The sequence below is a fragment of the Hyla sarda genome, chromosome 2 (genome assembly GCF_029499605.1).
Source record: "Hyla sarda isolate aHylSar1 chromosome 2, aHylSar1.hap1, whole genome shotgun sequence".
NCBI lineage: Eukaryota > Metazoa > Chordata > Amphibia > Anura > Hylidae > Hyla > Hyla sarda.
Genome location: NC_079190.1, coordinates 232,635,039 through 232,649,952, shown reverse-complemented (window position 1 = coordinate 232,649,952; position 14,914 = coordinate 232,635,039). Strand labels below are relative to the sequence as shown.

General features: G+C 39.7%; 1 protein-coding gene across 21 annotated transcripts in view; it reads right to left on the bottom strand.

Moving 5' to 3' along the window:
• Positions 1 to 14,914, bottom strand: part of MACF1 (microtubule actin crosslinking factor 1) — a 303,966-nt gene that overhangs the window by 168,470 nt on the left and 120,582 nt on the right. For 10 of the 21 annotated variants that reach the window (XM_056556581.1, XM_056556595.1, XM_056556594.1 and 7 more), the window contains 21 exons: positions 12,820 to 12,986; positions 12,625 to 12,737; positions 12,428 to 12,534; positions 12,223 to 12,342; positions 12,051 to 12,146; positions 11,468 to 11,595; positions 11,300 to 11,393; positions 10,801 to 10,955; positions 8,172 to 8,439; positions 3,777 to 3,905; positions 3,505 to 3,582; positions 3,263 to 3,424; positions 3,049 to 3,153; positions 2,819 to 2,914; positions 2,616 to 2,741; positions 2,376 to 2,528; positions 2,131 to 2,285; positions 1,923 to 2,049; positions 1,663 to 1,846; positions 1,421 to 1,584; positions 1,150 to 1,328 (listed from right to left, as the gene is read on the bottom strand). In XM_056556581.1, the coding sequence (XP_056412556.1) occupies positions 1,150 to 1,328; positions 1,421 to 1,584; positions 1,663 to 1,846; positions 1,923 to 2,049; positions 2,131 to 2,285; positions 2,376 to 2,528; positions 2,616 to 2,741; positions 2,819 to 2,914; positions 3,049 to 3,153; positions 3,263 to 3,424; positions 3,505 to 3,582; positions 3,777 to 3,905; positions 8,172 to 8,439; positions 10,801 to 10,955; positions 11,300 to 11,393; positions 11,468 to 11,595; positions 12,051 to 12,146; positions 12,223 to 12,342; positions 12,428 to 12,534; positions 12,625 to 12,737; positions 12,820 to 12,986 (2,906 nt within the window). Of the gene's footprint in view, positions 1 to 1,149; positions 1,329 to 1,420; positions 1,585 to 1,662; positions 1,847 to 1,922; positions 2,050 to 2,130; positions 2,286 to 2,375; positions 2,529 to 2,615; positions 2,742 to 2,818; positions 2,915 to 3,048; positions 3,154 to 3,262; positions 3,425 to 3,504; positions 3,583 to 3,776; positions 3,906 to 8,171; positions 8,440 to 10,800; positions 10,956 to 11,299; positions 11,394 to 11,467; positions 11,596 to 12,050; positions 12,147 to 12,222; positions 12,343 to 12,427; positions 12,535 to 12,624; positions 12,738 to 12,819; positions 12,987 to 13,302; positions 14,097 to 14,914 lie in introns of those variants that run through there. The other 11 variants (XM_056556575.1, XM_056556580.1, XM_056556577.1 and 8 more) reach the window with 3 other exon arrangements.

Below are 14,914 nucleotides of genomic sequence, written 5' to 3'. Positions count from 1 at the left end.
AGAAGAAGCTTTTCTGAAAAAGTTATATTTCCATCCTAGCTCTTCAAATTATAAAATCTTTTGGAGAAACTTCTTAAAATCTGTGCAGAGGAAAACTGACCAGTTGCTTATAGCAATCAAATCGCTTCTTTCATTTTTTCCATAAGTGCACAGCGTAAAAACCAAACCCCCCAAAAGTTGCAAAATTGCAGTTTTCTTATAAATTTCAGCCCACAAATAATACTTTTTTGTTTTTGTGGTACATTTAAGGGTAAAATGAAAGGTGTCATTACAAAGTACAATTGGTTGTGCAAAAAACAAGCCTTCATATGGCTCTGTAGGTGAAAAAAAAATAAGAGTTATGGATTTTAAAAGAAAAGAAGACATCCTATGCCCTATCCAAAAGATAGGGAATTAGAGATGTCTGATTGCGGGGTCTGGCCTCTGGGACCCGCGCAATCTCCTTGCAGCATCAGGCATTCTAAACATTCTGTACAGAACACTTTGTGTGGGTGGCCGTGATGTCACACCACGCACTCTTGTAAATCACGCCATGCCCCCTCCATTCTTGTCTTAGAGTGGGGGTGTGACAGCCGCTATGCCCCCTCCCATAGACATGAATGGAAGGGGTGTAGTGTGACATGACAGAATGTTCAGAACAGCGGGTGCTGCATGGAGATTGCAGGGGTCTAGAGGTCGGACCTCATGGATGTCTATGAGCAGAGTACCCCTTTAAGGCCAAAATAGTCCTTAAGGGGTTAAACTGGAAACAAAGAAAATATTAAACAGCAAACACTAGATAAGCAGAGAGCACATATGGTTAGATGATGAAAGTACTACTAATTGTGTTACAGCGTTCTGAAGAATCTGTAACACAGTGTTACTCACATACTAACCCTTTATGACAAAGCAAATTTTGATTTCTGGCTCATGTTTTTTCCTCCTCACCTTCTGAGACCCATAACTTTTTTATTTTTCCACTGACAAAGTTGTATTAGTGCTTATTTTGGGGAATAAGGTGTACTTTTTATTGGTAAACCTGACCCATGGGCCCGCATCATGTCCACTCACTCGCCTCATGACTTTCATATATGTCATGGGTCGGGAAGGGGTTAATCAGCCCATACAATATTAACATGCTATTTATGTTCCTTAGCGACAGCCACTTACTTCTCCAAAAATACAGATGACAGACCATAGACTTTATCCATCTTCCCTACTATAAGATCCAGCTGTGAGCGAACATTTGGACTACTGGATCCAGATGGAGACATATGCAAGAAGTGGTCGCAGCGCTCGCATACCAGCGACAGTTCAGATTTTAATCTCTTTAGTTCCTCTTGCATTCTCTAAAATATAAAATGGAAAAAAAATGTATGCACTAATACATAAAAAAAAAAAAAAAAAAAAACACAATCCAATGGATTAAAGTTGTGCAAACCTCTTGCTCAGATATCCTAACAGCATTTTCATGAACAGCATCTCCATCACAGCTTGGGGAACTCTGTAACCTTCTCACCAGCCTTTGTTCACAATCTTCTAAGTGCAGGCGAATGTTGTGAAGTTCAGATAAATATGTTTGAGCTAAAGACTCATCTTTATCTTCTGTAAAGGGGGGGGGGGGGGAAAAGTTACCTCAAATTAAACACTACCAGGTTATTCTTGATACCAACTATTTCTTACCAGCCTCAATTAGGTCTACCAGCTTCCTACATTGCTCTTTACAGGTTTCTACTTCCTGCTCCATGTTGAGCCGATCGGTAGATGAGAATATCTGTGAATCTTTGCTATCTTCCATAAAATCATCCAGATGAGATTGAAGACTGGACAAAGTCTGCAGACGTTCTGCCAAAGGCAGAACCCTAAGCTAAAGAGACACCTCTGATAAGAAGAGTGTTCAGAAGATTTCTTTATTACACCTTGATATATCTTGGACATCTTACCTTGTCCACATTCCATCCTTGTACTAGGTCTAGATCTTTGCGCAGATAATGCCAAGAAATTAAACTCTTTGTATTTACATGTAACTGATGCCAAAGTGCCATCACTTTCTGGTACAATTGCTCCACCCTAAGAAGAGTCATATGTTATCAAATGAAAGTCTCCAATGTTCCAGCAGCAATGGTATTGTATTGTAGACCATATAATCACCTGACAGCCATATCTATTGCTTCCTTATTGGGTGGGGGGATGAGAAAGCACACAGATGGTACCATAGCCTCATTTCCAGTAGTGCTGATCACCTTCCACTTTGTTCTTTGAGAGTTGTCTTCAAGTACACATTCTTCATTTCTACATATTGTAATCTGTTAAGGAGAAAAATTAGAAATGTCATGAAAAGCAAATCTTCACTAAGGAAAATATTGTTTCCTTCCAAAACTCCCACAAATTCCTACCTCAATTTGCCGGTAATCACATATAGCTCTGATAGGCAGAGTACCACTGAGACTATGTTCTGGGTTTCTGGGCTTAAGTTGTATTATGTTCCTGGATCTCCCTACCAAGCTGGCCACTGTACTCTTGGACTGAATAAGTTGTTCCTTCTCTTCCTAAAAAACGATAAAAAAAATATATATATTACAATATGAATAAATTTTAAAGGCAAGCCAGCAACAAAAATCAGAATTGTGCCTAACCATAGAATCCTGCAACATATCTTCCAATCTGTTCATACTAGTATTGCGGTCAGAGGAATATTTTCTCTTAATTGATTCTTGGAGATTTTTCAGATAAACGTCCGATTCCCGAACATCGCTGAAGAACTGCCGAATGACAATGAAAGGTAAGCTTTACGAAGAATAAATAATGTACTTAACGCAGAAAAGGACCATTAACTTACCTGAAAATAGGAAGAATTTTCCTTTAAATGCTGCTCTACACAAAGACATAACTGTTGTACCCATTGCCACTGAGAAATAATTGCAGCACTATATGCCTAAAAGGAAAAGTTCAACACAAAAGTAATTCAATAACAGGCAACTACACATTCCACAGAAAGGTATAATAATGGGCTACATATCCATGTACCCAGTCTTCGGCCAGGTGAAGTTACCCTGACCGTTTACGTACTTCTACAGTTTGTTTTGCTGGATGATTTTCCAATGACAACAGTTCAGCAGTTTCTTGCAAGGCTTGAATGACATCATGCTTCTGCTCCAGCTCCAGTGTAAGTTCCTAAAGAACAGTGAAATACAACTTGCCTGATGACTTTCTGAAGTAGTAACCATGTGCACATCAATGTGCTACAAATTATTTCAAAAACTGGGCCTAATGCTACACTTACAGAAAAGCAATCCTTCTTCATCTCCATGTTGGAATTTGCATCACTCCATTCATAGGCCAGCTCATCCTCTTCCTTCTCATTCAACCAGATGAGCTCTGCTGTAGCTCGAGACACAAAATTATGGAGGCTTTCTAAATGACGTAAACGGGAGCTCGAGGTTTCCTACACAAAAGGTAGTAAAAGGATGTTACCTGTGAAGCTGTGAGAACAAACGTATAGATCGACACTAAATTTCTCCTTACCCTTAGCTTGCAGTATTGTATTTCAAGCTTGCTTAAAGTTTCTCTATAGCTGCTGCGGAAATTTGGAGACATTTTAACCTAAAACAACAAAAAAACTTTTTTTTAAACGTAATTAACATTTCCATTTCTTTAATTAATATTGGCAAAAATCTTTGTTTTCACAATAAAACAACGTCAAACTTAATTCATGGGAAAACCATATACATACAAAAGCATTAGTAATGACCCTACATATAAAAGTGTGGGCTAGAAATACACTTCTACACATTCACCTCATAACTCCTTGCTTCTCGCAAACTTGAGGACAACTCCTCCACGCTGGTGTGTACTTGATGCTGATTTTCCAGTTGAGTCTCTACACTTGGAAGATCTGTACCCCATTCTGCACGTTCCAGTTTTAACTTAAAAAAAAAAAAAAAAAGTGAACAAAACTTTAAAAAAAAAAAATACTTAAAAAGGAAACCGATACAATATTACATGCCATGGATTTTTTTTTCTTCTTTTTAAAAGTCTAAACATGTTGCTATGATATGTCAGAAGTTTTTTAAAGCGATAGTTCCCCTTAAACGTTCTAAAGTCAAAATTTCTAAATTTACATGAAAGGAAAGTAAAGGGGACATTCTATGTTTTTGTCTGTATGCTGCTGGGATACATCCTTATATTGTAAAACATTTAATTTCAAAGGGGTATTCCTGTAAAAAAAATTATAATAATTTTCTTCATATCAACTGGCTCCAGAAAGTTAAACAGATTTTTGAATTACTTCAATAAAAAATCTTAATCCTTCCAGTACTTCTCAGCTGCTGAAGTTGAGTTGTTGTTCTCTGTCTGACAACAGTGCCTTCTGCTGACACTTCTGTCTGTCTCAGGAACTGTCCAGAGGAGGAGAGGTTAGTTATGGGAATTTGCTCCTAATCTGGACAGTTCCTGAAACAGACAGAGGTGTCAGCAGAGAGCACTGTTGTCAGACAGAAAACAACAACTCAACTTCAGCAGCTGATAAGTACTGGTAGGATTAAGATTTTTTAAATAGAAGTAATTTTAAAATCTGTTTAACTTTCTGGAGCCAGTTGATATGAAAAAAAAAAAGTTTTTACTGGAGTACCTCTTTTATATCTACTACAGCATTGCCATAGGCTTTAATAGACCAGTCTACATGTTACTATATTTGAAGGACACAAACATAGCTATGTGCACATCATGAGCACATTGTCGTATATTTTTTTTGCTATTTCGACATATATCCTAAACATAATGTGAAAGACTCCCAGATACTTATCACAAGTAGAGTTGAGCGAAGCTACAGAAATTCGATTTGTCACGAACCTCGCGGTTCAGCGTTTTCTGACTTTAGCCTGCATACATTAGTTCAGCTTTCAGGTGCTCCGGTGGCTGGAAAAGGTGGATACAGTCCTAGGAGAGAGTCTACAGCCACTTAAGCACCTGAAGGCTGAACTAATTTATGCAGGCTAAAGCCAGCAACTGCCGATCACTGTAACTTCGCTCATCTCTAATCACAATTAACCTAATTCCAGAAGATACTGAACCCTATAGGAAGTAATTTCAAGCAGTGTACATACCATCAGCCACCCCAAGTGAGATCCAGAAAAAGATCGGCCCATATGTCTTTAGTTCTAATACCAAAAAAAGCTTTATTACTGTAAGCTTCCCACCTTAGATTTAGGAACTCTAGTCTTTTAACCCCTTCATGACCCGGGGTTTTTCCGTTTTTGCATTTTCATTTTTTCCTCCTTACCTTTAAAAAACCATAACTCTTTAAATTTTGCACCTAAAAATCCATATGATGGCTTATTTTTTGCGCTACCAATTCTACTTTGTAATGATGTCAGACATTGTACCCAAAAATCTACAGCGAAACGGGAAAAAAAATCACTGTGCGACAAAATTTAAGAAAAAACACCATTTTGTAACTTTTGGGGGCTTCCGTTTCTACGCAGTACATTTTTCGGTAAAATGACACCATATATTTATTCTGTGGGTCCATACGATTAAAATGATATCCTACTTATATCGGTTTGATTTTGTTGTACTTCTGGAAAAAATCCTAACTACATGCAGGAAAATGTATATGTCTTCTGATCCCTATAACTTTTTTATTTTACCGCGTATGGGGCGGTATGAGGGCTCATTTGTTGTGACGCGATCTGAAGTTTTTAGCGGTACCATTTTTGTAATGATCGGACTGCTTGATCGCTTTTTATTCATTTTTTCATTTATTTTGGACTTTGGAATTTTTTGCGCGTACGCCATTGACCGTGCGGTTTAATTAACTATGTATTTTTATCATTCGGATATTTCCACATGCAGTGATACCACATATGTTTATTTTTATTTACACTGCTTTTTTTTGTTTTAAATGGCAAAAGGGGGGTGGATTCAAACTTTTATTAGGGAAGGGGTTAAGTTATCTTTATTCACTTTTTTGCAGTGTTATAGCTCTCATAGGGGGCTATAACACTGCACACACTGATCTTTTACATTGTTCAATGGTTTCTCATAGGAAACCACAGATCAATGATTCTGCCGCTTGACTGCTCATGCCTGGATCTCAGGCACTGAGCAGTCATTCGGCGATTGGACAGTATGGAGGCAGGTAGGGAGCCTCTGGCTGTCCTGTAAGCTGTTCGGGATGCCGCAATTTCATCGCAACGATCCCAAACAGCTCCCTGAGCTAACCGGCATTAGTTTACTTTCACTTTAGACGCAGCATTCAACTTTGAACGCCACGTCTAAAGGGTTAATAGCGCACGATCAGTGCTGCGCGCTATTAGCCACGGGCCCCGGCCATTGCTAGGTTCAGGGCCCGACCCGCTATGACGCGGGGCCACACCGTGGCCCCGCATTATAGAATGGGAGCCGACCCATGATGTACATGTATGTCATGGGTCGGGAAAGGGTTAATAATGCTATTGAAAACAGAGTTACACACCATTGGGGTTCTCCTTATTCTGTATATTCATTAAGAATACTAGAGCACTGCTGCATGCTAAGCTGCTACTTACTAATATACATTGGGCCTGATTTATGAAAAGAATAACCAGCCTTATTGCCCCTAGCAGCCAATAAAAGAGCAGCTTTAATAAGACTTGGGCTATTTATAAGATAAACCTTGAGCGCTGACATCAAGACCAAGACAAATTTTCACGCTTTTGCACAAATAAAACCTGAATTATAAAAACAGAAAATTCTTACTACATCCCCAGAAGCCAAAAAGTAGATACCAAGAATATATTGTAAAAATGGTACCAAGCACTATGCAATTAGGTGTCCTTCATGTCATTTTTTCATAAAAGTGTAATGTTCTATAAAACAAAATGTTTTACGTGTGTACATCAGAATGCATGTATTTTCAAAATATTATCCCAACAACAGACCAAAATGTCTACAATCCAGATGCCAAAAGTGATCAAATGTGTAATCTCTCATGTTCTCACCCCCTTAGTAGAATAAAAATGGTTTAACTGTAAATGTAAGAAGAGTTCTTATAGAACAACGCTGAAGTTACTGGAAAGCTTCATGGGGAGAGAAGACAGCAACACTTGCTCCACCACCCCTCCCTCGCACATAAACAAAACCGGGAGGTAAAAAGCTTTGATCCAGGCATACCTTAAACGCAAACAACCTTTGAACTGCTACTGTGAGCTAACCTTGATTTTCACAATGCAGCAAGCATGTAAAGTCATGATGTATCACATTTAGCATTGACAGTAAAAGGATTAGAAAATTACTGAACATAATAAAATGTGGTTCACTAATAGTCATTGAAGAGACCAGAGTTACAGAGAGACTATGGCAAAGATTACAAACTACAGTTGTGCCAAGGATCCATCTCAAATTGTTGCAAAATCTTAGGAAATTCTTATACATGTTCCAACAGTTTGGTTCAGAAAAATGCATTGTAAAATTAACCAAATGTATTAAAGTCAAAAAGTCATGTAAGGAGAAAAAAAAACAATAAGTCTGATCGCAAGAGGTCCAAGTGCTGGGACCTCACCAAGGTCTCTTAAGCAGGACCTGAGAAGCGCAAGCTGCAGATGGCACACACACTATTCATTCTCTATGAGTATGTTCACACTACGGAATTCCCCGCAGAATTCCACGGGCGTATGTGAACTAAACATCAGTGTGAATGGGTCTCCGCCGTCAATGGCGACGGCGCAGTGCCACGCGGTCCTACCGCCGCCGCCGGCTGCCAAAATGACTCTCCGCTCACTGAATTCAGCAAGCGGAGATTCCGTTCACACACTGTAGTGTTAACATACCCTATGGGAGTGCAGAAGAGACCCAAGTGCTCTACTTGGGAATCACTGGCACTCTCATAGAAATCAATGGAGCACATGCCATCTGCAGCTGCTCTGAGAGCCAGGGCCCCTTTCTGGAGATAGTGGAGGGTCCCGGCAGTCAGAACCCCGTGACTAGATACTTAGCCATTATGCTGTAGTAAAGAAACAAATCTACAATGACTTTACTGAGGAATCAAACCATTTGTGAAATATTTTTTTTTAAACTAAACAAGTTCAATGGTTGATTCATTAGATTTGATGAATCTCACTGAACATTCACTCATTTCTAGTATACAGTAATTACCTAAGAGTATCACATGTGTAAGTGATACTATCATTTTACCTATAGACCAGTTGACTCACCTGCATTTCTTCCACCCAGGCAAGCAGCTCATAAACAAATCTGAGGCTACCTTCATCTTCGGATGAGGATAAGGCAAGCAGCTCTGCTCGACTCATAGGTTTCCGAAACCAAGATGTGGAAGAAGTAGCTGATGTGGAAAAACCTTGTTGGTGAGATGTATTAAGAGACACAGAGGTTTGCAGGTTTGAAGTGATGAAGTTCCCTTTCCTGTACAAATTGGAATACTCTAGCCTCAGTGTCAGAAGTTCATCCTGAATTCGCAGAACTCTAAAAGGTTAAACAAACAAAATTAACAAAACTGAGGTGAATGCTTTTGTTCTCCTCAGCCTATGAGCACACACTTATCATAACTTTTTCTGTCTTATGTGTTTTTGTACAAATACACATTTAGCACAAAGCTAGAAGAGACATTAAAGAACACTCAAACAAGTATGTTTATTCTGTAAAACAAGAGAAGAGCAGCTCAAAGGAATAAAAAAATAAAAAAAAATGGTGAAGAAAGTTTGTATACAGTATCTCACATATTTGAGTACACCCCTCACATTTTTGTAAATATTTTAAAATATCTTTTCATCTGACAAAACTAAAGCAATGACACTGCTACAATGTAAAGTAGTAAGAGCAAAACCTGTATTGTATAACAGTGTTAACTTAGCTGCCCTCTCAAAATAATTCAACACACATCCATTAATGTCTAAACCTTGGCAACAAAAGTAAGCACACCCCCTAAGTGGAACTATCCAAATTGGGCCCAATAAGCCACTTTTGCTCCCCAATGTCATGTCATGTTACAAGGTGTCAGGTGTGAATGGGGAGCAGGTGTCAAAGGGGTACTCCACTGCTCAGCTTGTGACATCATAGCCCCTCCCCCTCAAAGCAAGTCTATGGGAGGGGGCGTGGTGGCTATCATGCCCCCTCCCTTAGACTTGCATTGAGGGGGCGGGGTGTGACATATGAGGGGGCAGTGCTATGACGTCATAAGCTCCCGACACCGGTTTCAGCGTTCAGAACAGTTTGTTCCAAACGCTGAGCAGCGGAGTACCCCTTTAACTTTGGTGTAATCGCTCTCACACTCTCTAATACTGGTCACTGGAAGTTCAACATAGCACCTCATGGCAAAGAACTCTTAGGATCTGAAAAAAAGAATAGTTACTCTACATAAAGATGGCCTAGGCTAAAAGAAGATTGCCAAGACCCTGAAACTGGGCTGCAGCACGATGGGCAAGACCACAGTTTGAAAGGACAGGTTCCACTCAGAACAAGCCCCACCACAGTCGACCAAAGAAGGTTAGCACACATGCTCAGCTTCATAGCCAAAGGTTGTCTTTGGGAAATAGATGTATTGGTGCCGCCAGCATTGCTGCAGAGGCTGAAGGGGTGGGGGGTCAGCTTGTCATTGCTCAGAGACCATACGCCGCACACTGCATCAAATTGGTCTGCAAGGCTGTGGTCCCAGAACGAAGCCTCTTCTAAAAATGATGCACAAAAAAGCCTGTAAACAGTTTGCTGAAGACAAGCAGACTGGACATGGATTACTGGAACCATGTCCTGTGGTCTGATGAGATCAAAATAAACATATTTGGTTAAGATGGTGTCAAGCATGTATCCCGGCAACAGGTGAAGAGTACAAAGACAAGTGTGTCTTGCCTACAGTCAAGCATGGTGGTGGGAGAGTCGGTCAGGGGCTGCATGAGTGCTGCTGGCACTGGGGAGCTACAGTTTCTTTGAGAGAACCATGAATGCCAAAATGTACTGTCATACTAAAGCAGAGTGTTATTCCCTTTTTTTCAGAGATTGGGTGACAGGGCAGTATTTCAACATATTAATGACCCCAAACACACATCCAAGAAGACCACTGTCTTGCCAAAGAAGCTGAGGGTAAAGGTGATGGACTGGCTAAGCATGTCTCCAGGCCAAAACCCTATTGAATATCTGTGGGGCATCTTCAAAAGGAAGGTGGGGGAGCATAAGGTCTCTAACATCCGCCAGCTCCATGATGTCATTATGGAGGAGTGAAAGAGGACTCAAGTGGAAACCTGTGAAGCTCTGGTGAATTCCATGCCCAATAGGTTTTAAGCATTAATGTCTTTAGTAACTTTTTTATTTATTTATTTATTTATTTAAAATATTTAATGCTTTCTTAAAACTAACCATTTTCCTAATATACATTATAGCAACTAGATATTTTGGACCTATTTGCTGAAAGGGGGTGTGGTTATCTCCCTCCAAGTGCAGTGTATTATCCAGTTTTCACCAGTATGAGCTGAACCCTTGTATGATCCAGATAAAATCCAGGCAGCTTCCAACCTTTTAAGAAGCAGAGCATTTACATGCACACTGATAAGCAATACAGGGTGCTAAATTATTATTTATAATAATGCAAATTGATTTCTCTCTAGTCATTTTATGAACTTTTTTATTGTGTATTTGCATAATATAGGTACCACATGGCTGCATTAGAGATATATAAAGTATGCACTCTAGGCATAAAGCTTTGCAAATCTTTATATACAAAGATAAACAAAAAATATGCAAAAATGTGAGAGGAGTACTCACTTATGTAAGATACTGTATGTAAAAGTGGGAAAGGTTGGAAGGTTAAATCAATGTCCCTTTCTGAACTTTTACCTGAAGGCAAGTTCATCCACCTGGAAATACTTTTCATCTCTCAGAATCTGAACATCTGCCTGAAGTTGACGGAGAAGACTCTCACTTTCCTGTAAGAACTGTAGCACTTCAATCTCTTGCTGAGTGCTTTGTCCACATTCAATGTTAGCAGCATCCTAATAGGTACACAGACAAGAGGAGGAGAAATAGATTAAATGACGATCATAAACTGTTGATGAAAAGACACCCTTTCCAATGGCTTTTATATTTGGAGATGATATATGTCCTACTTATAACTGTAACTTTTATTTGCATGCTTTGTTGTCAAAAAAGAACATACCTAAAACATTATTTGTAAAGTAGTTATGCCAATACAACCTTATTAAAGAAAGGCCCTGTGAGTAATCCTAACCCCTATTTATGTACATTTTTACAAGAGCCTATTCAGAAAGTACCATCCGTACAAACATAGAAGCTGTACTGAACTGTACACTGTGGCACTGTTTCTATTCTCACTTACAGACTGCAGTGTATTCCTTGCTAGTGTTAGCTTCTCTTCACAGCTCAGACAGCCATTCTGGATCCTGTTTGCAATTTGTAAGAGCAGTTCAAGCCTGTTGAATAAGAATTCATTGTAATGCAATGATCAGAAAAGAAAGTAATCTAGAAAGACCATAGACACACATACCTCTCCACAGCAGGCCGGAGAACTTTCTCCCTCTCTATCATGGAAAGTATAAGCTTCCCCCATTGCTCCTCCACATCATTAGGATGAAAGGATGGAGGAAGTTTGAGACGACCAAACTCAATCCAGGCCTTTTACCGGAAAGACAAAATACAGTAATTTCTTCAAATATTGCAAAATGCATTAAGTTTCATATTTTTTATTGGTTCTATGAGTTGCCCAGATACAAATGAGGCCAAGGAACAAAGATTTGTAGTGGAAAGATATCAGTTCCTTCCAATTAAACAATCCACATCCTCCAGATATCACCAATATGATGGAAAATACTGTATCAGTATGGTTACCTCATCCTCCCAGCACAGCAAAGGGCTGAGGACAGACAGAGGTGTCATTAATATGTATTGTTGATATAATATGTATAGCCATATTAAGGGACTGTGCCAGTTAGATAATTAATTTTAAAATTAGAAAGAAAAAAAAAAAAGACTAAAAACCAAGTTAACATTAAGATCAGCAGAAAATAAAAGAAGAAATGCAAGAATAAAAAAAAAAAATTGGTAACAAATAAAAGTGAACCAAACTGTACCTGTAACATCTGATATAATTTTTGGATCTGTGCCTTTTCTTGTTCTTTTGCTGGAATTTCAGTTTCTTTCACATGTACATACTGATTATAAAGTGCCTAAAAGTGAAAATACACATGAGTAAAAAGGTGTTCAATACAGCTTTACTATGTTTAGCAGACTGTATTACTGTACCTTTAACTCCACAGGATTCTGTGGAAATGATTTGTCAGACATCAGAAGTATATGCTGACGGATCCATTGTGTCAGTGACATTACTCTCTCTTGGTACTCCAACCAACGGGAGTCTACTTCCTGTAAGAGGAACCCAGGCGAGAGATATAAACAGAAGGATCTAAATGGGAATAGCATGTCTTGGATCAACCTGAATAAAACTTACAGTGGCACTGACTCCTTCTCCTCCTTCTGGAACTTTGGGGAAGGCATCATATATAGAAGACACATATGTGATCACAGACTTTTCATCAGGAGAATCCACATCCACATCTAAAGTTATAAAAATAATGAAGTAAACCAGAGAGCTGAAAACAACACAATGATATATAAGTACAGGCACTATTAGCTGGTTGTACAGACCTTCAGAATCCAGTAATCGGGTTACCCCTAGACTCTCTGCTATCTCAAATGCCTGCTCTAGGTTTTCCCGGTTACTTTGAATTTCCACTTTCTGCATGTCTACCAAGTCAGGTCTGTAAACAGAAAAACAATGGCTACAATTCTCTGTTCTTATACAGCACTGATAAATATTGGTCAGTCCACACATTCACTAACCTGTAGCGGTGAATAATGGCATTAAACATCTTGCCATCACTCCAGCAAGAAGTAAAGTTGGTACACTTCACCCCAACATATCCTGCTGTCACCTTCTGCGTCCATAGGAGCAGCTTTTCCTTGGCAGACATATCTCCGGATTCTCCACTGACATAAATTTCAGAGATCTGAAAAAAAAATAGATCATTTCTATCACTGCTTCTCTTGTCTTGCACTGCATTCATCAGAGCAATGTGTGACATTTCACACTCGCTGTATGCCAACTATCGGCTCGATTTACTTCACCAACAAGCACATTTCTCAGGAAGCTCACTCTGCCACTTAATCCCATTTTTTAATCAGTAATTTAGCTGGTCATTTAATAACAAAATATCAAACATTTTACAATTTTCTCAAAGACACTCAGAATAAAAACGGACAAGATACACTACACAAAACGTTAAGAAGCAACAATAGAAAGATGTCCAGTCTATAAAACCCCACCTGCTCTGGCTGAGATAAGGGCTCACTGCCATACCCTGAGGATGAGAGTTCGGGTCCCCAGGACACTGTGAGAGGTACACCTCGCTCTGCTTTATCTATTGCTTGAGAGGACAATCCAAGGTTAGTATCGTCACAAGAGCTAGTCCTAAAAGACTGGTCCAGGTCACCACCCTTGATAGGCAGCAAAATAGCTCGGCTACTACCAGCAACCATAATGCTGGACGATCGTTGTTTCTTTTCTGCCGGGTTGTCCACTATACGAGCAATAACTGTGGTCCCTAGTGGTGGGGAATCTGGAGTAGTAATAGGATTCAGCAGCTGAGCTCTATGCACCATGCCATGAAATGTCTCTCTGACCTGGAGCACTCTCCCTTCTTCTTTAGGAAGGCTACCGGTGCTTTCAGGCTCTTCAACATATGCACATATATTGTTTGCTACAGCCTTTGCTTCTTCCCTTTCTTCATCCTTTTGATTTATTTGTTCCTGCTCTGGTCTTACTCCTTCATCTTTTTTCTTTCTCCTAAAATGTCTCTTTTTCTTTCCAGACTGGGGTTCCTTCTCTTTCCCAGGTCTCTTCTCCTTGGGCTTTCGCACACAGCTGACAGAATTCCCCATGTCTCCAGTGCATTTATACAGCACATACAATACATGCATTCAGATACGAAAAGGATCCAGTCCTCTGAGCACCACCTTCTGCTTGCAATGTAGACATGTCACTAGGGAAGAAGCACACATCCTCCCTCTAATCCCGCAATTGATGCTTGCTTCAGACAGACATCTTACAGACTGAGACATCTCCCTGCATCTCTCTGCAGTGTTCAGATCACAGGCACCTTACACCAAGCCTCCAGCTGATTGGATGTGCAGATCTCTGTATTAGTGAGGTGGCTTAACCCCACCCCATAAGAGGAGAGGAGGGGGGTGAGAGCTCAGAAGGGAGGGGGAGCAAGGAAACATGCAATAAAAAGGCCGAGATGCGAAGTGAAGCTTATACAAAGGATGCACAATGCACAGTCTATAAATTAACTTCAGAAGGACCCATAGTATTTTAATAATAGGGAATTTCTGCTGGGCGTTACATCCTTTTAATGGCACCGTCACTAGAAATAATGCCTCAACATACATAGATGGATGACTCTGCTTTCTGCTAAAATATTTTCTGGTCATAAAACCAGCTTCATTCTCAGGATCGGATGCAGTCCCAAGGATATGACATCACATTCTGTACTGGAAAAACAATATCAGCTATACTAGTCCTTTACTCCAGTTATATTCCTCTTAATAATATAAGAATAAAGAAACCTGAAAAAGAATCTAAGCATTTAAAATGTGCCAGAACATGCCCCAAAAATGGTAAATTATATGATGCAGGGCAATGTGTGTGTATAAGGCTGGGTTCACACCTGCATCATTATGTCTATTATTCTGCCTAGTCAGAACAACAAAAACAATGCAGTGGCCAGATCCCTTCTATACTGGACACAAACCACACCTGATGGGCATTCCATATCCATTGAGAGGAAAGCAGTATGTTCTTGGTAGCAGGAACCAAAACAGTCTGAACAACATTTTGAGTATGAGAAAGGGGTCCTATAAACCCCAAAACGTGGCT